Consider the following 27,270-nt stretch of genomic DNA (forward strand, 5'->3'; position numbering starts at 1 on the left):
ATGGCATCTTCAAAACCACAGTATTATCTCTGTCTAAAAACAAACAATCAATCTACTTTTTAAAAACTAAGGAAGCGAAAAGAACGCCGCATAGCTAGCTTCTTTCTCGTTCCCCTCTTTCCAAGCCGTAGCCCCTATGTAGTCTCTGCAGATTGTCTTCGTAGGCGGCCATGGAGATTATCATCCTCCCAGGGCGCTCCTCCCGTCGCTCTCTGCCGGCCGCTGGCCCCTGCTTCCTAGCGGCTCCGCTGTTGCCCCTCCGGCAGCTCTCTGCTCAGCTGGAAGCTTCACTTCCTGTTCAACTATCTCTTCTTTTGGTATGCTAGCTTTGTACATGGTCGTTCAGCTGCTGCACCTGGTTGTTGTACACTAGTGGTTGGGGCCCGCCATTGCGGACCGCTTGAAAGAAAGCTATGCGCGTCTCACCATTATGTCAAAAAATTTCTCGCGTCACGTGAACATCACAACCATCTTAAAAGGATAAAGAAAAAGCTTAGAAAAACTTTTCTTCCAAAAAAAGTCTCCCTACCATTTAAAAAAAATTCTCACCGTTACCAACCAGCATGCACCACATGGCGTAGCTGGTTGGCCACCATTCTAGCGCCTGTTAATGGGTGGTGATGTCCACGTCGGACTAGCGTGAGACAAAAAAATTTGGTCAGTTGAGAAGAAAAAGAGAAAGAGATTGGCCAGCTCCCAGCCCCCTGTTCCCACACGCAAGCCTCATCTCTCTCCTCTCTCGTGAGCCTCTCTCCCCCGCGACTCCTCGCCGCCGCCGCCACTCACGCCGGCCGATTCCGACGATTCTCGACGACGGGTGGCAGACTGATGGCCTCCTCTCGCTCTGATCCTTCCTCTCATCCCTCTAGATCCGGCCTCTCGCGCTCGCTGCCGACCCTCAGCCATGGCTAGGGTTTCGGGCGCGGCGTCCCCTTCGTCGCCGGCGAGGCTCTAGCGGCCTACGGTGGCTGGTCCCGCCCACGTGTGGCTCTGTCTCATGGACGTTCCTTCCGCGCCCGACGGCCACGGGTGGTCATGGTGACGGCCTCTTTAGCGGCGTCACCGGACTAGCTCCACGCACGGGGAAGGCATCTCTGCCGGTTCCCCAAGGTGAGTGCGAGGCCGAAGAGAGACGACATCGAGGACGACATCCTAGGACATCATCACGCTCAACGGCTTCGCCCCCATCATCATCGAGTTCTTCGGTACGCACGCGCCACCACACGATCACCCTTCCCCTCCATCACTCTCTTGTGTTTGATCGAGTGATTTGGTGGCAGGTTACGCGGCAAACAGGTGTGCGACCAACCGGCAACCAGCGGCGCCATCTCTATCCCCCGACACTGGATAATGGCATGGCTAATGGCCTACGCGCGGTGCGCCCGTCAGTGCCCGTGCTCCCAGGCCGGTGCGGCCGTCACAGCTGCTTGCTCAAGGCAGCGTGCTGACTGCCTGGTAAGCTCCATCAATTCACTCTGAATCTCCTTGTTTTGCAGTCTTTCTCTATCTAGGTTGGCGTTTATTATTTAGGGCCACGGCTAACACTGCTTCAAATATATGTGCCCTTAAGGCGTAGTGTCCATGGGGATAAAAAAACTCTGTTGGGTTTCAAGTGGTACCTGAACGTTTATTGAATAAAGTTTCCCTTAGTATTTCAAAAGAGAGTCTTCTATTCTCCTTTTAGAACTGAATTTATTTGATATGTTGTTCAGTATCAATGTGAACACATGGACAATGCCTTTTCACTATCAAACTATGGTGTAATATTTATTTTGTTTCCTCCCACACGAATGAAATATGCTCATGCTCTTTTCAGGTTCATGACCTTGATTTTTAATAGAGATATAGTAGAATCGGATATAGTGCGAGAAGCCAATGGTATTGCAATGAGATCTCATAATATCAGTCTATCCCATGAGGAAAGGGAGAAGGTTAGTCTTCTACACAAATTAACAAACTGTTTTCACCCACTTGTATTCCGACTTTTGAATGGTGCATATCCAGAAGATAGAATTGTTTTATCACAATATCTTATCATTTATGATTGCCTTTCTATTTTTGGTTTGGGTATTCAACATAAACAAGAGTAACAGTTGATACATGTCATGGAACAAACAATTTTGATACTATCTATCTTTGGCAATTGTTATTTTCTTTGTAGGCATTATCCATTAGTAGATCACTAGTAAATGTTAGAACTGCCACATTGAATAATAGCAATAGTGCTGGTGAACGTATAAAGGATCAAATAGTGCAAACACTGACTGAAGCTGGTGGTCAGGTTGATTATGTTGAGGTAAGATTGAAGCCTTTTTTTATTCAAGTGCCCTTACTGTTTTCTATAAAGAAATTTATTTATTCATTGAGTTTGTTAATATATCTTTAATTTATTTACTGTCCTGCTGTAATATTGATGTTGGCTATGTCCTAGAGAACCTTTGAAATCTACATTTGTAGCTATAGTTTGGCAAGAGCAGTTTGATTAGCAGCCTAGAACCACTGATCGCTCATGGTGTGTGAGATGAATTGAATTTGTTGCTTACTCTGGGAGGCTCACCGTGGTGTTCGGGCTGCTTGCCATGCCAACCGGAGCGCCCATACACGTGTTCAAGAACCTCCGGTGTGCGGCGACTGCCATGCCGCAATCAAGATGGTCGCCAAGGCGTACAACAGAGAGATGACACGGCCATGCCATGAAGGTTGCAGAGCATAGTGAGTGGACATGCACTTCTTTACTGCTCCTCTTTGCATATGTGCTCATGTTCTTCTCTTTTTCATTGGAAAAAATTGATCCAGATTGATGCACTTGTTGCCGGAGTTGGCGTCCTTATTTTCTCAAGCAAGCGTAGGTCCAGTGGCATGGGAGCAACATTGTTGAAGGGCCAAGGCTTCATAGTTTGTACGCACATAAAAGGTCTCTTCTAGTCCAAATTGGGAACTCAATATTGAAGTGCTAACAGTCCAACAGAATTTTATGAAGGGGGTTTACTAGGTTTAATCATTTTGGTGCAAGTAGCGGTGCAGTGGAGAATTTCTTTCTAGATGTTTTTTAGACATTGAAGTGCCTTTCAGAAGAACTAAATATTCAGCCGTAACGAAAGTGAACTCGTGTGCCATGACTCTGATAGTTTCCTTAGAACAAGATTTATATAGTACATCTTGAATTCAAACTGCTCATTATTTATATTTATTGAGTGAGATGGTTTGAAACTTAACCTGAAGAGCAGAACTATTTTTCTTTTTGTAGAGAAACTTGGAATGTTTTTGTGCTCGGATCTCGTTCGGAAGTACTACATCATGCAATTCCCAAGTAAGGTAGTTTTTCAGTTCTTTTTTGAATAAGAGTTTTTTCAGAATAAGAGTTCCATTCGGTCTTCATAGCTAGAAAACTGTTTTTTGAGTATACTAGTGGTGGACTGGTGGTTGGTTACAAAGTGATATTAATTATGTGCATTTAAAAGGGTAACACCATCGAAGGGAGGAAAATTCAATAGAGGGAAACTACATTATGCATTTCTGATCTGTAATAAATAAGAGATACTCCCTCCGTAAACTAATATAAGAGCGTTTTACTTTAGTTATCTAAATGCTCTTATATTAGTTTACAGAGGGAGTAATTTTTTGATCTTGTTGTCAGGCCTAACTTCTAGCTATTCATTCAAAACGATCTCAGCGTGCAGCATAGACCAATCAATAAGACATCGATCTTATCTTTGTTGGGAAATTCTATTGGATGGGTAGATATCTTGCTAGGTTTTCTTAAGATTCAGTAGCCCAAGAGCAATGTACTGTTCTCTCCAATTTGAAAATGAAGTATGCTGTGGGGAGTGGATGTACAACAAACTGATCTAAATAAAGAAACAACAATCTTTGGGTGACAATGAGATTCATGACGGAGACTCCGTGCAGATTGTCTTTCCTTTCCATTTGTTTCTTCATCTAACCTACATGAATAGATTATATGTTTGTGTTGAACTATGTGGATCATCGAGATGACCCCACCTACATAAATGTTTTTTTATTAACATATGGATGCCTCCTGACCCGAAATATATTTGGTTAAAATATTTTCCTATGAAAGTTTCTATACTATATAAGAAAGTTGGTCTGAAATATTTGAGGCATTGGCCTCTTCAGTGGCGTCACCCGACGAGCTCCACGCGCAGAGGAGGCGTCTCCACAGGTTCCCCGAGGTGAGCGCGATGGTGATGCTCAAATTATCCTTTTAGTTAATGCATGAGTGCTAATCATGCAAAGTACAGTGTATTACTATTCCCTTATGAGAATATTTATCTTGCTCTCAGGAACAACAAGATACATTTGAATTCGTTGCCGATGAGTTATCAATTCTTCGAAAGAGACTACGATCCATGGTGGTTGTTGAGGTTAGTAATTAGTGCATGCTACTCATATCAACACTCTGGTGCTATGCTGCTGATGGCATGTTGTTTGGATGTTTCTTTTAAGACTTTTTTTGACAAATACAAATTGATTATTAAGAAATATACTAATTCTGTGTGAAGCTCCACAACATAAATTTGCAATGTGTAGATAGAAGATGAAATCATAAGCAGCAATGCAACATAGGATAGTTTACCTGTAGATTGAGGTGTCTCCGGACAGATATGAGGAAGTTATTTATCTTCCACTGAGAAAGAACAGATTTTTGTGAGTTTCCACTCAAAAAAGCTATCTAGAATAGGATTAGCATCTTTTAATCCTGTTGAGTCGGTGTATTGATACTGTTCATAATCATGGCACACTTGTACTGTTTGCAGAAATCCTCACTTTGGAACCGAAAATCGAACTCGGTGCCCAGGCTCATCTGCTCCCGCTTAGAAAAAAAATCAAAAGAAATACTAGGAAAATTCAAAAAAATCCAATTTTTTGGGTGGTAGATAATTTGATGCGTGAGGTCCGTTCTAAATTTCAACTAATTTGGACATCTGACAAGCTCTCCGCAAAAAATACAAATCGGGTCAAAACAGTGCGTGAACAGTAAGCATTTTTACAGACCCCAATTTTGTGTTTTTTGCCAGGAGCTGCTCAGATGTCTAAATGAGTTGAAATTTGGAGCGGACCTCACGCATCAAATTATCTACCACCCAAAAAAAACTTGGAATTTTTTGAATTTTTCTAGCATTTGTTTTGATTTCTTTTCTGAGCGGGAGCAGATGAGCCTGGGCACCGAGTTTGATTTTCACTCCGCGTCCCTTTGGAACTTGATAAAAGATGTAAAACCTTCGGATCTAAGTGTAGTCCAGAGAGATGTCCCTCCTGAAACTGTCAATGTGATGAAAAGGACTGTTTCAGGCATATTGGGTCTGCTTCCGTCTGATAAGTGAGAGGGCGACCCCTGGCTCGGTACTTATTTATTTTGGTTATTACCACAGGCATGTAAAGCACCCCAACCGTTAGACATTTAATTCCATCACAAATAGTAAGATCCACACGGATAATATCTCAACTCAGTTATTCAGTGAATTGCTTTAAGATTAAATTGTGCCTCACCAATATTTCTATGAGTCTACTATTTATACGCTCATACACAGAATAATCGCAAAAGATTGTGGCATAATTTTGGTGCAAACAAGTACCTTGATCAACTTGGAATGGCATCGAAGTACAACACAAAAGTGTTCTGCATGCAGACTCTCATCGGAGGCAACTACGGTTTGCTTGACACGAAGACATTCTTACCAATCCTGATTACTCAGGCAAGACTCACATTTGTAAAAAAAATTGTAGGCGGTCGCTGCGATGTTTTCCAGAACGTGGCTCATATGTGTTGATCCCTCCTTCTGTTCTCAGTGCTCTGCTATGGCATCGGCTTATGGGAAATGGAGTTCTCTCAGTTGATATAAATGCGCCGCGTAAGCTGTGTGCTTATGCTCACTTCAGCAAGCGACACGTAAGAATCCGACGCCGTGCCATTATTAAAGTGAACTGCTTGAGATACTTTATATTTGTTACCAATGTTGAAGTGATATGGCTGTTCTTAACTTGCTAAGTTACTTGTGTCTAAAGAGTTACTTCAACTACCATTGAAACATCAGCTTGATCAATCATTTCTGCTATTCTCAGCAAAGCTTTTCTTATTCCACAATGCAGAAAGGTGTCATGCTCCTCCTGTTCAACCTAAGCGACAGCACTGGGTACAACGTGACCCTCTAGAATGACCTCAAGTCCTCAACCTGAACTTCAAAAAAAGAAGCGGCCACTAGAGGCGCAGCGGCGGCCTCAGAAGAGCGGTGTCATGGCTGGGAAGCAAGCCGTCGAGCGAGAGCACGAAGAGGAATGAGTACCATCTAAACACCAAGGGCGGCGACCACCAGAGTAGGACGATGCTGCTGAACGGTGTGCAGTTGGAGCTGGCAGGCGATGGCTGCATCCCGATCCTGAACCTCGTGTCGTCCGCCGTGGATTCGATCGTGCACCTGGCCCCGACGTCAATTGTGTTTGTGGTCCTACCGATGTTCGAGGCCAAGGCCTGTTCTTGAGGGAAGAAGGTTGTTTTGTTCGTTTTGTGGTGTAGAGATAGAATCATATACATGAGGAAAATAGGCAGAAGGACATCACAAGGGCATTTTTACTTATCCTGAATCTTCTTCCCCGTTGAGAGCATCCTGACTTCAAACTAAACAAAAGGGAAAATGTCTCATGGCCGAACAACAGATTATAGTACAAGTAGGAAGGTGAAAGGGGCGCACCCCATCTGGCACCGCCCCAACTTCCTCTCAGAAGGCGCACCTAGGCACAACTTTGAGCTATGTCTGACCCTCCTTGGGTGACATTCCATAGAAACTCCCACACACCTTTGGTCATTTAAACGAGACAGATAATAACACAAACCTGCAAAAGAACCAGTGAACCTCCCTTGAGAATAGAGAAACATGAAGCATGAGAGGCAAAACGAGAGGGAGTGGGCTCAAAGAGAGGATCTTCTCATTCTCACATCAACGACATCCGCTCGAGCCACATCTCGCCGGAATTGGCCAAACCGTACACCGATAAAGAAGAAACGATCAGCAACATATGTGAAAAGGTCCAACGCCTTGCAAAATTTTGGTAGCTACTTCAATAGTGAACTATATGTTCTGGTTTCAGAGATAAATGCTAACTTCAGTTCCATGGGATGACTCTCAATGCCAAGTTCAGTACTCTCATGGAATTGAAGTCGGAATATACAATATTGTCCAATGGTTGTCCAAAATGCTAGTTCCGGTTCCATGACATACAACACAAATGATACAAGTAAAGCAGGGTTTGAGACAAAATACAGTAATCAAACGTAGAAATGCACGGCCTAGAAATATGTAGAAGCATTCATGAAACAAGTAGTACTAAGGCTGGCAGTCTGGCACTATATCATGATCTCACTGAAATCCAATGAAGCAGCACCAAACTTTTGCTTACGGACTTCCAATGAAGCACTTTATGTGCACTAGTGGTTGGGGCCCGCCATTGCGGACCGCTTGAGAGAAAGCTATGTGCGTCTCATCATTATGTCAAAAAATTTCTCGCGTCACGTGAACATCACAACCATCTTAAAAGGATAAAAAAAAAGCTTAGAAAAACTTTTCTCCCAAAAAAAGTCTCCCTACCATTTAAAAAAATTCTCAGCATGACCAACCAGCATGCGTCACATGGCGTAGCTGGTTGGCCACCATTCTAGCGCCTCTTAATGGGTTTAATTAATGACCGTTTCAGTGTATGCGGCTAGCTAGCTAGCAACACGCATGTTGTAACTGCTTCAAACGACTAGCTAGGAAATTTACATTGCTGCATACAAGCTTTTGCCAAACACGCTCACGGTATTCTCAATACTCTAAAATACCTTGGTGTGTCAAAACTGTGGTATCATGTACCTACAGGGTAAAATATTATGGTTTTCAATGCTTTGGATTTTGCAATACTTTGCTACCAAACACAACCTAAGACGTCATTTTCGCTTGCGTACATGAATGTCGAGGCTTAGATCTAATCCAACAACGAAATGGCCAACCATAGAAAATTAGTAGACCGACAAGACATCAGCTTAGAAAAATCCAAAGAAAGGCACTCGGGCCGCGCAATTATACGGCAAGAAAATTGTTTCTGGACGACGCACCTACCAATTTGCTTGTTGGTGTGTGGTAAATTATAATGTGCGGTTAGTAGCAGCTACCAGCACGTTAGATATGACAACGAAGAGGGCGGCGCATTATTTTGGTTTCTGCTCTAAGCATCTTTCGTCATGCTAAGATGAGTACAAACCTCTCCCTCAAAAAAAAGATGAGTACAAACCTCGTTTTGCCGATGCATGTTTTTCTACAGCTAGAGTTGATCCGTACATTTAAATATACATCAACACTACGCATACATGAAAAGCCACCCCCTCTCACGTAGCCGCCTCCTGTAAAAAAGATTAGGATTTCTCTGCTTCCCGTTGGCGCCATCACCGATCCGCCTCGTCTCCGGTGGCCTTAGGGCCATGGGGACACGGTGGATCCCGGCCCTTGCTGGCGGGAGGGCTTCGTGAGGGAGTCCGGGACTAAGGGGTCCTCGGACGTCCGGCCTGTTACCCATGGGCCGGACTGATGGGCTGTGAAGACATGAAGGCCGAAGACTGCACCGTGTCCGGATTGGACTCTACTTGGCGTGGAGGGCAAGCTTGGCGACCGACTATGAAGATTCCTTCTTATGTAACCGACTCCATGTAAACCCTAGATCCCCCCGGTGTCTATATAAACCGGAGGGGTTAGTCCGAAAAGGATAGATTCATTACCATATACACATAGGCTAGACTTCTAGGGCTTAGCCATTACGATCTCGTGGTAGATCAACTCTTGTAACACTCATATTCATCAAGATCAATCAAGCAGGAAGTAGGGTATTACCTCCATAGAAAGGGCCCGAACCTGGGTAAACATCGTGTCCCCCGTCTCCTGTTATCATCGATCCTAGACGCACAGTTCGGGACCCCCTACCAGAGATCCGCCGGTTTTGACACCGACACTTCGTTTTTATATGTTTCTTCGAGTTTTGTTAGCTTTGCGTCCTGCTTAGAAAAGCGAGCTGGTTGCGGCTCTCTGAAGATGGAATAAGCTTCTTCTTGCCTAGCCCTTGTTCCGGTGGTGCGTCTAGCATCCTCGGTGGGCGTGTGGAGGTGCGTCTCTAGCGGATCTGTTTTGATGGATTTTCTCGGATCTGGTTGTCGTTGTCTACATTCATGTGTCTTCAGGTTGTATCCTTTCGATATATACACTACTTTTCGTCGGCAACAATTGCTATTCTAGTACGCTGGTCCTATAAGGTCTTAGCACAACAAGCTCCCGACTGTTTGCCACAACAAGTTCTGCCCGGCTCCAGCAAGGGAGGGACGATGACAACGGCGCGTCTTCAGGCTGGATCTGGACGTAATTTTTTTTGGTGGTGTTCGTTGTGTTGCTATGATTGAAGATGAAGAGATAAGAAGTTTTCCGCAAAAATATATATATACAAAACCACCATGTATGGTCTATTTCTCATCAAACGGTAACCCCGTGATTAACATAAGTACAAAAGATTAAGCGGTTTTTCGTACATCTGTCCAAACAACCATATTTTTTCCATCTTGAAAAGAAAGGCAAATGGCCACATGTAACCTGTGGATGTGTCGATGGCCTTCATTAAATATTCACGTGGAGAAATGAGCATCTTACCAACCATGTTCGAAAAGGTTCAAAAACTTGGGCGGCAATACAAATACTCTCTTGCCCTCTCCGCATGTTTCACAATGCACTTTGTAGCCTTGTAGGTGTACACGTGCTATACATATTCCCTTCAAAAGAAAATGTAGGTGCTATACTAAAATTTGGGTAGCAGTCATACACTGCTTAAAATTTTGGGCCGGCCACACTCAAGCTGGACGTTTCAGCCTTTCAGCTTCACTATATATTTTGGCCTCCTGCCCATAGCGCATGCACTTGAGTATACCACCGGGCAATATGAAAGGGACAATGGAGGGAGAAGCGAGCCCTGAGCTGAAACTCGAAGGCGACATACCTGCCCGGTATGTCATGCCGCAGCAGGACCGCCCGTCCGCTGCCGCAGGTGTTGCGCCTATCCCCGTCATCGACCTCGGCCGCCTATCCAGGCCTGACGCAGATGGTGGTGCCGTCGAGGAGGAAGCGAAACTCCGGTGGGCGCTCGAGACCTGGGGCTTCTTCATGGTGATCTTTCTTTCACAAACAAGAAAATTAGTAATCTTTCTAGGAACAATGCATTATTATGGGACTAATTTTTGTCAAATGGTATAAGTTAGATTTTATTTACATATCTTGTTAATTGCTCACATGCTTCCTGGTCCAGCTTTTCAAAGATTTTAACGGTGTCTTGTGGATGAGCTCATCGTGACAGTTGAACTTGGGTAACTTGAGCCATAGCTCCGGCTGACCTGATACCAGGCAAAACCAATTAAATTTTCTACCCACCTTAAACAGTGGGGACAATTAGGTATTTACTAGTGTGCAGATGCTGTTACTCTATACACAAGGAAAAAACAATTGTTTATAACATATAACAATATAATGTATAGTTGCTTTTTGGCCCTTAATTTTCATTTTTTTACACATGGCATAACAAAACTACCCATGGATGATTTTTAAGGGCTCCTGTGATACAAAGGAATTTCGTAGGATTTGGATCCATAGGATTGAAATCCTTAGGGATTTTCCCTCCGGATTCATTTGTACTACATTTTGGAGGAAAAAAATTCATCCACTCAAACCTTTTTGTTGAATTTCTTTGTTTTCCCTGTGCTAGCAAACACTCTTCCAAATTCTGAAGCGTAGAAAAGGACATGACGGTCTATTTCTAGGTTTTTCCTATTCCCGCATTTTGAGAATCATGCGAATCAAAGACGCCCTAATTTCTTTGAAATTACAAAACACGCATTATTGGTTACACCACAGGATAAGATGTATAGGGTATTACTTGCGTTGGTCTATTGCCGTGCAACTACGTGACGGGCCTAAAGTTACTATCACGGGCTCCCTGGTTTAGTGAGCTAACTAGAATCTAAATAGTCTAAAGCAAAATATTTCTTAGGTTTGCCTCAAGGCCACCATTGGTACCATGCACGAACCAAATCTGTTTCCAGTTACCCATAAGTCATAAAATCCTAATAAATGTACACTTGTACTCATCGATATGTTACTTAACCTAGCGATGTTTCATAGAAAAATCCACTTGTATGTGATTTGGAGAAACTACAGTGAAATAATTTTGAGCCCAAGATTCAAATTTTGAGACTTCTATTTTGAACGCTATTTTTACCTTTTTTTTTACATCTGTGTGCAGGATTTAAATCGTTGTATTATTTTCTAAAATGTTTCAGTGCCATAAACACTTCCAATCTTCACATATGACATTCTTCACAATTTTTTCGAATTAGGTTTCAATTATCTGAAGTAGTTTTGGCTCAGTGAGAGCCATGGTGCCCCAAAGCCAAAAACCCACTATGCACCTTGTATTCTGAACCCAATTATTGATATATTCGGTTTTTCTAATCCTTTTATTTTGTACATACATGCAATATTTGTTATTAATTATTTCCAACTTATTTTGTCCTAGATTACTAACCATGGTATAGAGGCCTCTCTTATGGATGCGATGATGAATGCATCGAAGGAGTTCTTTGGGCAGCCGACTGAAGAGAAGCAAAAATACAACAACATAATTGATGGCAAGCGTTTTCGTCTTGAAGGGTACAGAAGTGAGCTGCTGCAATCTGAAGGCCAGACCCTCGATTGGTCCTGTCGTTTATCTCTGCAAGTAGAACCGGAAGGGGAGAGAAGTTTCCACCTTTGGCCCAAGTATCCCAAATCTTTGAGGCAAGCAATCTGGTTCTCAGTAGCTCACTAATAAGTAGAAGGAAATAAAACCACTATTATCTATAGTCATCCAGATAGCTAAATAATAAGACTGTTGAGCCAATGCATTCACACACACACAAAATTTCATATAATAACTATTTGTGCATAGAAAATAATGCGGTAAAGATGTTTGTACCTGTAGGTATTAACAATAAGAGTGATAAAAAGAAAAAATATTTTAGCCACTTACTAAAATCAAAGACTGTTAAAAGCAATAAATGGCTCAAAATTATAGTCCCTTTGGACTTAGGCATCTGGTGGTAAACGTGACATTTTGACCATCAATTAGGAAAACTAGCCATCAACTCATGCCAGCGCACGGGCCAGTTATTTTTATAAAAAATCATACATGGCAGAAGTATAATATTATAGAATCTGATTAAAAAATATCTATTGACTATTTTTGTGAGAAAATTTTGGTTACTACTATTACAATCCTTTTTATGTTTGCATTGAGTACTTTAGGATAGTCTTTTTCAGGGAGACTAGTTTAATATTGTTGATAAATATAGGGCGACTCTCTTTGTTGTGGGTTGAGGATTCCCTTTTTGGTACATGGGTTTTTACTTATTTTCTAATTAGAGCTGGGTATGTTTCTTAGAAGTACGTGAAAGGGTAGGACTCTCTTTTCTTGAGTGTGGTTTTTTTTTTGCGTCTATTTTCTTACGTGTGGTGCTTTAGTTTTCTTTTGTACGTGCTTGTTTTTCTTAATTGGGCCGGAATATGTGGTATAGGTACAAACTTAATGCCTTATCTGGTTTGGCATCATTTATACTAACTCAAGTTATATTCCAACTAAAAAAGTGGAACGGGACAACTATTATGTACCATGATTTATGTTTTAATCTCAACCATTGATTATTAGATCTAACGTCCGAATTAATTTGAATGATGTGGATTGATGAGGAGCTTAGTATGGAGTATATATAAAGATGTGTGTTCCTTCAGATAGAAAATATTGGGAAGCAGATAGTGAAAGCCAAATCTGTAGTATAAATTTGATGTTTTTATGTTTTTGGATCTGTTCGTCTTTCGTCGGCATTCGCATGTATTCAGATTGGATCCTTCCGATCTACGCTGGTCTTCATCGGCAGCGGTTACTGTTCTGGTGCGCTGGTCCTATGGGGCCTTAGCACGACGACGTCCTGAGTATCAATTTGATGTTGATGATGAATTTTTCACACGGATGGTCATGTACATAACATTGCAGTTGCAAAGATTCTAGAGACTCGAATAGACAATCAGAGGGAATATTAGCATATCCATTTCTAATTTTGAAGGGCTCAAGTTCTATGTGGGTTTTTTAACAACATTTTCGAGTACATGCTAATGGTGAGAGAACATACGAATCTACACCAGAATATACAGAACACACAAGCAATGACCATTAACCAGCATTTAGCAAAACGAATATTTGCCCAAGCATCAAAATATTTGTGATAAACGAAGTAACAGTATGTAGCATGACCAATGAACATGGGGTTTGAACGAGGTACAGAGCAGAGACTGGAAAATTAAATTGGGCCCGCATGAGGTGGGGAGTGAGAGGATGGGAGGGGTGGTGGCCTTGATTTGGTGAGAAAGCTTAGCTTGAGAGAACTATAGGACATTTACATCAGTGATAGCTTAGAGATAATGTCTCAGTTAGCCAAGTGAGTGGTATTCTAGATTTCCCTATATTCTACCCACACTATTAACAAATTTGACATGAGACTACCCTAAGCAGCAAGCAATAGTTCCATGTGAAATAACATATAGAAACTGAATAAAGTATGCTAATGTTTCTGTTGAATATTTGAACTTGACTTTTCCAGATCATTTGTACAGGGATGTGCTACTTCAGTACGCGTCAAGAACCAAGATAATAAAAGATTGTATCATGCGAGCCCTCGCAAATCTTCTAGAGCTCGATGAGGATTACTTCATCAATAGGACCACAACCAGGGCCCGAGCATTAGCTAGGCTAGGCTACTACCCTCCATGTCCGAGGCCTGACCTTGTTTTGGGCTTCAAGCCTCACTATGATGGTGGCGCCCTTTCAATCCTTTTCATCGAGGAGAACGCCGATGGCTTGCAAGTTCTGAGAAATGGAAAATGGTACAATGTTCTAGCCAAGCCTTATACATTGTTGATCAACATAGCAGAGTGCATTGAGGTAGGCACCTACAAATACAAGCTACTTCATCTACTCCCTCTATGTCAAATACTTCAGATTATGGGTCTTGGATTTATGTCATCTTACTTCACAATCTGAATTAATGTTCCAAGGAGTAATCAACAGTAAAACAAAAAGCCCCACCCCTTATTTTGGGCTTCTTTAATGCTAACATGGTTTTGATTGATTGGTTATATGGCTCAGTAGTACTGATAAATGCTTTGCTTATTTTGTCCAAATTTTTTCAGAATGTGAATTATTGAGATACGAAGGGTGTATTAATAAATATGGAAGAATTTGATTAATTGAATATCCTAGTGTGGCCTCTGAGTTGTCACAAAGTTGCATTTAATCTTTTCACGCAGATAATGAGTAATGGCATCTTCAAGAGCCCACCACATAGGGTCTTGACAAATGCAGAGAAGGAAAGGACCTCAGTAGCTATATTCTATGGCGTGGATGTGGAAACGGTGGTTGAACCAGCACCTGGTTTGTTGGATGAGAAGCGACTGGCAAGATTCAAGAAAATAAAGGCCGAGGATTACTATGGTACTGTCTTTGAGCATTTCCGCCAAGGAAAAAGGCTTATCGACACCTTGATAATTTAAGCAAATCATTTTATGTTAGATTTGATTCAAGTTTTAATAGTGGTTGCCTATAAATGTAATAAAGATACGGTTTCTCTTATGTAAGGATGGATTTTCCTACCACCGTTGTAAAGTTCCGAGTAGCTCTTGGCCTATGCAACAACCATGAACCCTGCGGGGTTATCCAATGATGGCTTGGCATAAATCTTTCAGAACTATGTAATAAACTAAATTATATGCTACTTTTGATATTGTAATTTGAAAAGAGATATGTTCTTCTTTTCTTCCAGTTCGCCACATGGATAGCCCAGTCTTCGCATCTTCCTTTGGCCCTTATTGGTTTTAATATCTCTGCTCAAAAAAGAGAGAGGGAGAGTACAAAAGTTCACATGTATAATTTTCACTGGCCGACAAAATAACTAATATGTTGTGTGGGTGGAGCATGGCCGTGTCGGCAGCTCCCCATTGGTATCAATCAATCTCTGAGTAAAAACAGAGCAAATGAATCAATCTCTAAGTAATCGTTCATTCATAAGGAGACGAGGATGATTATAAGTCGACGAGATGGCTATTACTACTACAAATACCATGACTAGCAACAGGAATTAATCTTGGTAGATAAACCGATATAAACTAAAAACTAGGCGACCGATTGAGCCGAGATCTCGGTCTCTAAGAGATGGTGGTGGCGGCGGCGAGGCCGGCGTTACTGGACCCGCGGTGGCACTGGTTGAGCAAGTCAAGGTAGAACTGGCACCGGCTGATGTCGCTTTGGGAGTGGTTGAGGCACTGCGCGCACCAAACAATTCAACCAAACAATCAATTAAAACTCTTGGCTGTCATCATACAGATCAATAGATAGACACATAGATAGGTACTACTCCTTCCGTAAACTAATATAAAAGCATGTATATCATTACTTTATATTAGTTTAAAGAGAGAGTAGAAGAATGATGGGTACGTACATTGGCGAAGGCCTTGTTGTGGGCGCCGCACGAGTCGAGGGACGAATCGGCGCCGGTGGCGGCCTGGGGCTCGGAGGAGACGACCTGGATGGTGCGTGGCCCGGCAAAGAACTCGACGAACCTGTGGCCCATGGCGTTGCCGGCGCCCCGGGTGATACCTGCAATGCACGGACGTACGTCAGAACACCAGAATCCGTTCTCGATCCATCAATCCTGATGTAGACGAATGCGGACGACTACAAAAATCAAACGAACCGTCGACGATGTTGTACGCCAGGGCCGAAATGACGTTACTGTGGCCGCCGGCGGATGCCGGTACCGGAGCCGGGGCCTTGGGCGCCGGCTTCGTGGGCGGGGTCCTGGCGCGAGGCGCGGACCGGAACGCCCCCCCTTGGGCGCCGGCTCCTGCGTACGTGGCTTGAATTGATTGAAACAAAATAAGGCCCGGCCCCACCCCTTGAAAATCAGGAGGGGAGATGATTAGATTAGAAAGGAGAAAGGAAAAAGGACAGCCGTAGAACGAAGTGGGAGCACGGATGGGAGCATGGGGAGGGAGCAGGCAAGCCGGATCCGACGAATCTGAATCGATCCCGAGAAAACCGTATCAGTTCGTTTCTATCTTTGTTTTTTCATGCCGTTTTATCTTTTTTCATGATAGTACATGCCTCATTTATATCATGAAAATCATAGTATACGCCACATAAACACCGAACTGACAAGCTTAAAAAGACAACAAAATATTATATAAGGATTATAGTACACGCCACATAAACACTAAACTGACAAGATTAAAAAGACAACAGAATATCATATAAGGATCATAGTACACGTCACAAAAACACCAAACTGACAAGTTTAAAAAGACAACAAAACGATAGCATTTACACAAAGTAATACTACCAAAGAAGGAAAATTATAATCAAGATCGAATGAGCTTCACATCAACGCATGTCACCTACTTCCAACACCACCACAGCAGTTACAAAGGAAAAAAAAATAACAGATCACCTCCTCATTCGAAGTTCACGTGGCTCCATCGCTAATATGTACTCCCTCCGTTCCTAAATATTTGTCTTTCTAGAGATTTCAACAAGTGACTACATACGAAGCAAAATGAGTGAATCTACACTCTAAAATATGTCTACATACATCCGTATGTTGTAGTTCATTTGAAATGTCTAGAAAGACAAATATTTAGTAATGAAGGGAGTAGCTTTGAAGACTTACAAGGTGACTCACCAAAGACGAAGCCATTGCCGTTGAACCAATCACACCTGGGCAACATCCCGGACACGCCATTGAACTCCAGATCTAGCACTCCCGCACGACTAAGATGGAGGAGGAGCAAGCCATACCTACTAGCCACGGTCTACGGACCACGAAACCCATCACACGATCCATCATCTTCCAGATGCTGTTGATAAAGACCACAACATGCATCCACTCCTGGACTACTTCTCAAGCTCCGCGCCAACGCTGGAGCAGACACCGTCTCAACGGCGGAGTCTGAGGACATAAGTGCACCGTGAGGGTGTCGTCGCCGCCACGTCATCCTTACTTTAACATGCTTGTTTATAAATTCACCCCCAACCATAGAAACGATCGCCTTGTTGGGGAAGGATATGAAACTTCTTTATTCAGCGCTGTCGTGGCCGCCGCCAAAGCCAAGATGATGAACGACCCAAAAACCTAAGCTACTAGGGTCTAACCTAAAGCTACACGACCCACACTCATCGATCTGGTGACCCTCCTCCCCCCTCACCACGATGACCGAGGTCATCGATGGAGAGGAGCATGCGGAGAAGGCGCCAGAGGAACTCGCTGGCGGAGTCTAAAAAATAAAAGAAAATAAGATTCCCATGTGATATGTGGTCTAGTTGTTAGCAAAATTTACAAACATGAATTTTTGACTTTTTTGCAAAATCTCTCGAGAATTTGTAAAATGGGCATAACTTTTGCATACGAACTCCGATGAAAAAGTTTTTTATATGAAAAATCATCTACTCGAAAAGTTACATCCGATTTCAACTGGGGGAACCCCGCTGAACATTTTCAAAATCCCCAAAAACCTAACAGAAAAATGTTACGGGGCTTTCAAGATCTAGAGAGGCAAAAAAATTCAAAAAAATCAAACTCAGTAATGGCGCACCTGCCCATGGTGCGCCATTACTCTCTTCCCGCCTTCAAAAATTAAAACTATATCAAAAAAATAAAAATAAAAGTTAGTAATGGCGCACCTGCCCATGGTACACCATTACTATGCCGTATATATGATTGGGCGGGGTCCTCTCCTCCTTACCTCTTCATTGTTCTCCTCCACTCCACCTCTCCTCCACTCCATCTCCTCCTCTTCTCCACTCCATCTCCCCTCCTCTCCTCCACCATACTCCCCTCCTCCTCTCCGGCGACCTCCTCCTCCTCCTCTCCGGCGACCTCCTCCTCCCTCCTCTCCTCCCCTCCCCTCATGGTTTCTCCTCCCTCCTCTCCGGTGCGCTCCTCCTCCCTCCTCTCCGGTGATCTCCTCCTCCCTCCTCTCCGGTGATATCCTCCTCCCTCCTCTCCGGTGAGCTCCTCCTCCCTCCTCTCCTCCCCTCCCCTCACGGTTTCTCCTCCCTCCTCTCCGGCGGCCTCCTCCTCCTCTCCGGCGATGTAGGCGAGCTCCTCTCCGTTGACCTCCTCCTCCTCCTCTCCGGTGACCTCGGCACCTCGCAGTGCCTCCATCAGGATATCCGCGCCCCCGGATGGACGGGAGCCACTGGCGGAAGCGGCACACCCCCCTCCTTCAAAGGGGGCTGCTCGCCCGACTCCAGAGCCATATGGGTCTCCGGAATCGTATTCGGCTGAGGGCTGAACTGGATACGGCCCTCTTCGCCAGTCTCCATGTGTCCGGCAGTGGAGGCTTCGCCTCGTGGTGCCTCCCAGACAGCGTCCTGGGCTCCACCCCGGTTCGGATCGGCCCTTCGGGACAGCACTTCGGTGTCGTCCCTAGCCCCGGGGGAGTAAGAAGGCAGTGGCGACTGGCTCGCCGTCTCCGATGGAACCAACGAACCTCCAGACGAGGATCGCTGGATCAGGTCGCGGGCCGGACTGCAATAGTACAGTTAAACTACATCAAGATAATGGAGAAAAAGGGCTGGATGTGCGCACGAGAGCCCTGTCACTTACGATGCGGCCTGGGGCTTAGTGCGGGGGCGTCGTTCCGGACTGCTGTCAACGTCCCACGCGGTGTTGACCGCTGGAACGCCCTTCCCCTTCTTGGGCGTCTCCGCCTCCAGACGCGTCGGAGCCGCCCTCTTCTTCTTCCTCTCCTCCGGGGGAGGATTGTTTTCTTCCTCCTCCTCCTCCTCTTCCTCGTCATTGTCCTCAGGGATAGAGGAATGAGTTTCGTCATCTTCGGACGTCACGTCCGAAGTGCCCTTACGGCGGAGGCCACTCTTGGCCCCCTTGGCCTTCTTCTTGGCCTTCTTCTCCAGCACCTTATATGGCGCCGGCACCAGCATCTTCACTAGACGCGGGACGACTGGTTCTTCAGGCAGCGGAGCCGGACACTGGATCCGCTTCGCCCTCTCCATCCAGTCCTGAAGGAACCATAATAAAAGCTCAGACATCATCCTCAAAACAATAAGGTTGGGGATACGTCAAAAGTAACATACCTCGCTGGCGGGGTGTTTACAGTCGTGACCACGGTCTGAATCCGTGGCCGGTGGTTTCTCGTTGCCCTTAAAGAGCAATTTCCAGGCGTCTTCGTGGGTGGTCTCGAAGAGCCTCACCAGGGTCCGATGCTTCTTCGGGTTGAAATCCCACAGAGGCCGTCCTCTATGCTGGCATGGAAGAATCCGGCGAACTAGCATCACCTGGATCACATCGACGAGCTTGATGTTCTTGGCTATCATGCTCTGGACGCGCGTCTGCAACGCTATCAGCTCATCAGATGAACACCAGTCCGGACTCTTCTCAACCCAAGAGGTGAGCCGCATGGGAGCACCGGAGTGGAATTCGGCAGCCGCGGCCAAGGTGGTGCCGCGGGGTTCCGTGATGTAGAACCATTGTCTCTGCCACTCCTTCACTGTCTCCACAAAAATACCTTTTGGCCAGGAGACGTTGGGCAGCTTGCTCACCATGGCTCCTGCGCACTCAGCGTGCTGGCCGTCCACCACCTTCGGCTTCACGTTGAAGACTTTGAGCCACAGCCCGAAGTGGGGTTGGATGCGGAGGAAGGCCTCGCACAAGACGATAAACGCCGAGATGTTGAGGAAGGAATTCAGGGGCAGATCATGGAATTCTACCCCGTAATAATACATCAGCCCGCGGACGAAGGGGTGGATTGGAAACCCTAGCCCGCGGAAGAAATGGGGGATGAGTACTACCCTCTCTGTGGGCTCCGGCATGGGGACGACTTGTCCTTCGGCCGGCAGACGGTGGGCGATCTCCTTCGCCAAATATCCGGCCGCTCGGAGCTCAGTAATGTCCTCCTCCTTGACGGAGGAGACCATCCACTTGCCCTGACCACCGGATCCGGACATGGTTGCTTGAGTGGAAAGGAGATGAGAACTTGGGCGCTGGAGCTCGATATCGGGAAGGCGGAGACAGAGAGAAAGCGTGAGAAGAGGAAGAGGGAATCCTTATCCTCTTATAAAGGCAGCAAACATTAAACGCCTCCTCACTCGCCTTAAGATTCGCCTATTCCCAAGGGTTGTGTAAACGACACGGTTGAATTACCCATGCCCCCATTGACGAGAATCCCGCGATAAGGGGACACAATCTCTGTTTCGACAAGACGTGCCAAGAGCAACCGTGTCTCGAAACGTGGGATGGCAGCAGAAAAACGGTTCGAAATTATAACCGGACAGACGCGATGTCGTGTTTAAAGAAGCTGTCAACGGATTAGATTCGTGTAAATATTATATTCGCTCTGCGGTTGTGTGTGGTCTATAACAGGTCCGGATACAATTATCACGTCCGAAGACTATCTTGCAGTTCAGAAAAAGGGGAACCCGCCTTGCAATGCCGAAGACAATCTGCGCGCCGGACTCCTCGTCATTGAAGCCAGGTTCAAGGGCTACTGAGGGAGTCCTGGACTAAGGGGTCCTCGGGCGTCCGGCCTGTTACCCATGGGGCGGACTGATGGGCTGTGAAGACATGAAGGCCGAAGACTGCACCATGTCCAGATTGGACTCTACTTGGCGTGGAGGGCAAGCTTGGCGACCGACTATGAAGATTCCTTCTTATGTAACCGACTCCATCTAAACCCTAGATCCCCCCGGTGTCTATATAAACCAGAGGGCTTAGTCCGGAAAGGATAGATTCATTACCACATACACATAGGCTAGACTTCTAGGGCTTAGCCATTACGATCTCGTGGTAGATCAACTCTTGTAACACTCATATTCATCAAGATCAATCAAGCAGGAAGTAGGGTATTACCTCCATAGAAAGGGCCCGAACCTGGGTAAACATCGTGTCCCCCGTCTCCTGTTACCATCGATCCTAGACGCACAGTTCGGGACCCCCTACCAGAGATCCGCCGGTTTTGACACCGACACTTCGTTTTTATATGTTTCTTCGAGTTTTGTTAGCTTTGTGTCCTGCTTAGAAAAGCGAGCTGGTTGCGGCTCTCTGAAGATGGAATAAGCTTCTTCTTGCCTAGCCCTCGTTCCGGTGGTGCGTCTAGCATCCTCTGTGGGCGTGTGGAGGTGCGGCTCTAGCGGATCTGTTTTTGATGGATTTTCTCGGATCTGGTTGTCGTTGTCTACATTCATGTGTCTTCAGGTTGTATCCTTTCGATATATACACTACTTTTCGTCGGCAACAATTGCTATTCTAGTACGCTGGTCCTATAAGGTCTTAGCACAACAAGCTCCCGACTGTTTGCCACAACAAGTTCTGCCCGGCTCCAGCAAGGGAGGGACGATGACAACGGCGCGTCTTCAGGCTGGATCTGGACGTAATTTTTTTTTTGGTGGTGTTCGTTGTGCTGCTATGATTGAAGATGAAGAGATAAGAAGTTTTCCGCAAAAATATATATGTACAAAACCACCATGTATGGTCTATTTCTCATCAAACGGTAACCCCGTGATTAACATAAGTACAAAAGATTAAGCGGTTTTTCGTACATCTGTCCAAACAACCATATTTTTTCCATCTTGAAAAGAAAGGCAAATGGCCACATGTAACCTGTGGATGTGTCGATGGCCTTCATTAAATATTCACGTGGAGAAATGAGCATCTTACCAACCATGTTCGAAAAGGTTCAAAAACTTGGGCGGCAATACAAATACTCTCTTGCCCTCTCCGCATGTTTCACAATGCACTTTGTAGCCTTGTAGGTGTACACGTGCTATACATATTCCCTTCAAAAGAAAATGTAGGTGCTATACTAAAATTTGGGTAGCAGTCATACACTGCTTAAAATTTTGGGCCGGCCACACTCAAGCTGGACGTTTCAGCCTTTCAGCTTTACTATATATTTTGGCCTCCTGCCCATAGCGCATGCACTTGAGTATACCACCGGGCAATATGAAAGGGACAATGGAGGGAGAAGCGAGCCCTGAGCTGAAACTCGAAGGCGACATACCTGCCCGGTATGTCATGCCGCAGCAGGACCGCCCGTCCGCTGCTGCAGGTGTTGCGCCTATCCCCGTCATCGACCTCGGCCGCCTATCCAGGCCTGACGCAGATGGTGGTGCCGTCGAGGAGGAAGCGAAACTCCGGTGGGCGCTCGAGACCTGGGGCTTCTTCATGGTGATCTTTCTTTCACAAACAAGAAAATTAGTAATCTTTCTAGGAACAGTGCATTATTACGGGACTAATTTTTGTCAAATGGTATAAGTTAGATTTTATTTACATATCTTGTTAATTGCTCACATGCTTCCTGGTCCAGCTTTTCAAAGATTTTAACGGTGTCTTGTGGATGAGCTCATCGTGACAGTTGAACTTGGGTAACTTGAGCCATAGCTCCGGCTGACCTGATACCAGGCAAAACCAATTAAATTTTCTACCCACCTTAAACAGTGGGGACAATTAGGTATTTACTAGTGTGCAGATGCTGTTACTCTATACACAAGGAAAAAACAATTGTTTATAACATATAACAATATAATGTATAGTTGCTTTTTGGCCCTTAATTTTCATTTTTTTACACATGGCATAACAAAACTACCCATCGATGATTTTTAAGGGCTCCTGTGATACAAAGGAATTTCGTAGGATTTGGATCCATAGGATTGAAATCCTTAGGGATTTTCCCTCCAGATTCATTTGTACTACATTTTGGAGGAAAAAAATTCATCCACTCAAACCTTTTTGTTGAATTTCTTTGTTTTCCCTGTGCTATCAAACACTCTTCCAAATTCTGAAGCGTAGAAAAGGACATGACGGTCTATTTCTAGGTTTTTCCTATTCCCGCATTTTAAGAATCATGCGAATCAAAGACGCCCTAATTTCTTTGAAATTACAAAACACGCATTATTGGTTACACCACAGGATAAGATGTATAGGGTATTACTTGCGTTGGTCTATTGCTGTGCAACTACGTGACGGTCCTAAAGTTACTATCACGGGCTCCCTGGTTTAGTGAGCTAACTAGAATCTAAATAGTCTAAAGCAAAATATTTCTTAGGTTTGCCTCAAGGCCACCATTGGTACCATGCATGAACCAAATCTGTTTCTAGTTACCCATAAGTCATAAAATCCTAATAAATCTACACATGTACTCATCGATATGTTACTTAACCTAGCGATGTTTCATAGAAAAATTCACTTGTATGTGATTTGGAGAAAATACAGTGAAATAATTTTGAGCCCAAGATTCAAATTTTGAGACTTCTATTCTGAACCCTATTTTTACCTCTTTTTTTTTACTTCTGTGTGCAGGATCTAAATCGTTGTATTATTTTCTAAAATGTTTCAGTGCCATAAACACTTCCAATCTACACATACGATATTCTTCACAATTTTTTCGAATTAGGTTTTAATTATCTGAAGTAGTTTTGGCTCAGTGGGAGCCATGGTGCCCCAAAGCCAAAAACCCACTATGCACCTTGTATTCTGAACCCAATTATTGATATATTCGGTTTTTCTAATCCTTTTATTTTGTACATACATGCAATATTTGTTATTAATTATTTCCAACTTATTTTGTCCTAGATTACTAACCATGGTATAGAGGCCTCTCTTATGGATTGGATGATGAATGCATCGAAGGAGTTCTTTGGGCAGCCTACTGAAGAGAAGCAAACATACAACAACATAATTGATGGCAAGCGTTTTCGTCTTGAAGGGTACAGAAGTGAGCTGCTGCAATCTGAAGGCCAGACCATCGATTGGTCCTGTCGTTTATCTCTGCAAGTAGAACCGGAAGGGGAGAGAAGTTTCCACCTTTGGCCCAAGTATCCCAAATCTTTGAGGCAAGCAATCTGGTTCTCAGTAGCTCACTAATAAGTAGAAGGAAATAAAACCACTATTATCTATAGTCATCCAGATAGCTAAATAATAAGACTGTTGAGCCAATGCATTCACACACACACAAAATTTCATATAATAACTATATGTGCATAGAAAATAATGCGGTAAAGATGTTTGAACCTGTAGGTATTAAAAATAAGAGTGATAAAAAGCAAAAATATTTTAGCCACTTACTAAAATCAAAGACTGTTAAAAGCAATAAATGGCTCAAAATTTTAGTCCCTTTAGACTTAGGCATCTGGTGGTAAAAGTGACATTTTGACCATCAATTAGGAAAACTAGCCATCAACTCATGCCAGGGCACGGGCCAGTTATTTTTATAAAAAATCATACATGGCAGAAGTATAATATTATAGAATCTGATTAAAAAATATCTATTGACTATTTGTGTGAGAAAATTTTGGTTACTACTATTACAATCCTTTTTATGTTTGCATTGAGTACTTTAGGATAGTCTTTTTAGGGAGACTAGTTTAATATTGTTGATAAATATAGGGCGACTCTCTTTGTTGTGGGTTGAGGATTCCCTTTTCGGTACATGGCTTTTTACTTATTTTCTAATTAGAGCTGGGTATGTTTCTTAGAAGTACGTGAAAGGGTAGGACTCTCTTTTCTTGCGTGTGGTTTTTTTTTTGTGTCCATTTTCTTACGTGTGGTGCTTTAGTTTTCTTTTGTACGTGCTTGTTTTTCTTAATTGGGCCGGAATATGTGGTATAGGTACAAACTTAATGCCTTATCTAGTTTGGCATCATGAATACTAACTCAAGTTATATTCCAACTAAAAAAGTGGAACGGGACAACTATTATGTATCATGATTTATGTTTTAATCTCAACCATTGATTATTAGATCTAACGTCCGAATTAATTTGAATGATGTGGATTGATGAGGAGCTTAGTATGGAGTATATATAAAGATGTGTGTTCCTTCAGATAGAAAATATTGGGAAGCAGATAGTGAAAGCCAAATCTGTAGTATAAATTTGATGTTTTTATGTTTTTGGATCTGTTCGTCTTTCGTCGGCATTCGCATGTATTCAGATTGGATCCTTCCGATCTACGCTAGTCTTCATCGGCAGCGGTTACTGTTCTGGTGCACTGGTCCTATGGGGCCTTAGCACGACAACGTCCTGAGTATCAATTTGATGTTGATGATGAATTTTTCACACGGATAGTCATGTACATAACATTGCAGTTGCAAAGATTCTAGAGACTCGAATAGACAATCAGAGGGAATATTAGCATATCCATTTCTAATTTTGAAGGGCTCAAGTTCTAAGTGGGTATTTTAACAACATTTTGGAGTACATGCTAATGGTGAGAGAACATACGAATCTACACCAGAATATACAGAACACACAAGCAATGACCATTAACCAGCATTTAGCAAAACGAATATTTGCCCAAGCATCAAAATATTTGTGATAAACAAAGTAACAGTATGTGGCATGACCAATGAACATGGGGTTTGAACGAGGTACAGAGCAGAGACTGGAAAATTAAATTGGGCCCGCATGAGGTGGGGAGTGAGAGGATGGAAGGGGTGGCGGCCTTGATTTGGTGAGAAAGCTTAGCTTGAGAGAACTACAGGACATTTACATCAGTGATAGCTTAGAGATAATGTCTCAGTTAGCCAAGTGAGTGGTATTCTAGATTTCCCTATATTCTACCCACACTATTAACAAATTTGACATGAGACTACCCTAAGCATCAAGCAATAGTTCCATGTGAAACAACATATAGAAACTGAATAAAGTATGCTAATGTTTCTGTTGAATATTTGAACTTGACTTTTCCAGATCATTTCTACAGGGATGTGCTACTTCAGTACGCGTCAAGAACCAAGATAATAAAAGATTGTATCATGGGAGCCCTGGCAAATCTTCTAGAGCTCGATGAGGATTACTTCATCAATAGGACCACAACCAGGGCCCGAGCATTAGCTAGGCTAGGCTACTACCCTCCATGTCCGAGGCCTGACCTTGTTTCGGGCTTCAAGCCTCACTATGATGGTGGCGCCCTTTCAATCCTTTTCGTCGAGGAGAACGTCGGTGGCTTGCAAGTTCTGAGAAATGGAAAATGGTACAATATTCTAGCCAAGCCTTATACATTGTTGATCAACATAGCAGAGTGCATTGAGGTAGGCACCTACAAATACAAGCTACTTCATCTACTCCCTCTATGTCAAATACTTCAGATTATGGGTCTTGGATTTATGTCATCTTACTTCACAATCTGAATTAATGTTCCAAGGAGTAATCAACAGTAAAACAAAAAGCCACACCCCTTATTTTGGGCTTCTTTAATGCTAACATGGTTTTGATTGATTGGTTATATGGCTCAGTAGTACTGATAAATGCTTTGCTTATTTTGTCCAAAAAATTTCAGAATGTGAATTATTGAGATACGAAGGGTGTAGTAATAAATATGGAACAATTTGATTAATTGAATATCCTAGTGTGGCCTCTGAGTCGTCACAAAGTTGCATTTAATTTTTTCACGCGGATAATGAGTAATGGCATCTTCAAGAGCCCACCACATAGGGTCTTGACAAATGCAGAGAAGGAAAGGACCTCAGTAGCTATATTCTATGGCGTGGATGTGGAAACGGTGGTTGAACCAGCACCTGGTTTGTTGGATGAGAAGCGACTGGCAAGATTCAAGAAAATAAAGGCCGAGGATTACTATGGTACTGTCTTTGGGCATTTCCGCCAAGGAAAAAGGCTTATCAACACCCTGATAATTTAAGCAAATCATTTTATGTTAGATTTGATTCAAGTTTTAATAGTGGTTACCTATAAATGTAATAAAGAGACGGTTTCTCTTATGTAAGGATGGATTTTCATACCACCGTTGTAAAGTTCCGAGTAGCTCTTGGCCTATGCAACAACCATGAACCCTGCGGGGTTATCCAATGATGGCTTGGCATAAATCTTTCAGAACTATGTAATAAACTATATTATATGCTACTTTTGATATTGTAATTTGAAAAGAGATATGTTCTTCTTTTCTTCCAGTTCGCCACATGGATAGCCCAGTCTTCGCATCTTCCTTTGGCCCTGATTGGTTTTAATATCTCTACTCAAAAAAGAGAGAGGGAGAGTACAAAAGTTCACATGTATAATTTTCACTGGCCGACAAAATAACTAATATGTTGTGTGGGTGGAGCATGGCCGTGTCGGCAGCTCCCCATTGGTATCAATCA

At 43.6% G+C, this 27,270-nt stretch overlaps 3 protein-coding genes across 7 annotated transcripts; all 3 read left to right on the top strand.

Moving 5' to 3' along the window:
- Nucleotides 1-677: 677 nt before the first annotated feature.
- LOC109775882 (uncharacterized) lies at nucleotides 678-6,596 on the top strand. 5 transcript variants are annotated; one of them, XR_012183889.1, is made up of 11 exons: nucleotides 692-1,205; nucleotides 1,281-1,455; nucleotides 1,817-1,931; nucleotides 2,162-2,712; nucleotides 2,797-2,914; nucleotides 3,248-3,315; nucleotides 4,138-4,193; nucleotides 4,305-4,385; nucleotides 5,553-5,717; nucleotides 5,812-5,911; nucleotides 6,112-6,596. XR_012183889.1 is itself a non-coding variant. In XM_045228232.2 (11 exons), the coding sequence occupies exons 5-10, from the start codon at nucleotides 2,860-2,862 to the stop codon at nucleotides 5,857-5,859; spliced, it is 468 nt and encodes a 155-aa protein (XP_045084167.1). In that variant the 5' UTR covers nucleotides 699-1,205; nucleotides 1,281-1,455; nucleotides 1,817-1,931; nucleotides 2,162-2,712; nucleotides 2,797-2,859; the 3' UTR covers nucleotides 5,860-5,911; nucleotides 6,112-6,596. The 5 variants fall into 5 exon arrangements, 3 of the variants coding, with proteins under 3 accessions (XP_045084167.1, XP_073355705.1, XP_073355704.1); XM_045228232.2 differs by having other exon boundaries at nucleotides 699-1,205; nucleotides 3,248-3,310; XM_073499604.1 differs by having other exon boundaries at nucleotides 707-1,205; nucleotides 3,248-3,310; nucleotides 5,652-5,717.
- Nucleotides 6,597-13,373: 6,777 nt separating this feature from the next.
- On the top strand, nucleotides 13,374-14,880 carry LOC109775417 (protein SRG1-like). Its single transcript, XM_073498561.1, has 3 exons — nucleotides 13,374-13,389; nucleotides 13,712-14,052; nucleotides 14,418-14,880. The coding sequence occupies exons 1-3, from the start codon at nucleotides 13,374-13,376 to the stop codon at nucleotides 14,658-14,660; spliced, it is 600 nt and encodes a 199-aa protein (XP_073354662.1). The 3' UTR covers nucleotides 14,661-14,880.
- A 7,252-nt stretch (nucleotides 14,881-22,132) lies between these two features.
- On the top strand, nucleotides 22,133-26,324 carry LOC109775237 (oxoglutarate-dependent flavonoid 7-O-demethylase 1-like). The gene is made up of 4 exons (XM_020334017.4): nucleotides 22,133-22,345; nucleotides 23,750-23,891; nucleotides 25,865-26,205; nucleotides 26,319-26,324. The coding sequence occupies exons 1-4, from the start codon at nucleotides 22,133-22,135 to the stop codon at nucleotides 26,322-26,324; spliced, it is 702 nt and encodes a 233-aa protein (XP_020189606.4).
- Nucleotides 26,325-27,270: the final 946 nt, after the last annotated feature.

Source organism: Aegilops tauschii, chromosome 5 (genome assembly GCF_002575655.3).
Source record: "Aegilops tauschii subsp. strangulata cultivar AL8/78 chromosome 5, Aet v6.0, whole genome shotgun sequence".
Classification (NCBI taxonomy): domain Eukaryota; kingdom Viridiplantae; phylum Streptophyta; class Magnoliopsida; order Poales; family Poaceae; genus Aegilops; species Aegilops tauschii.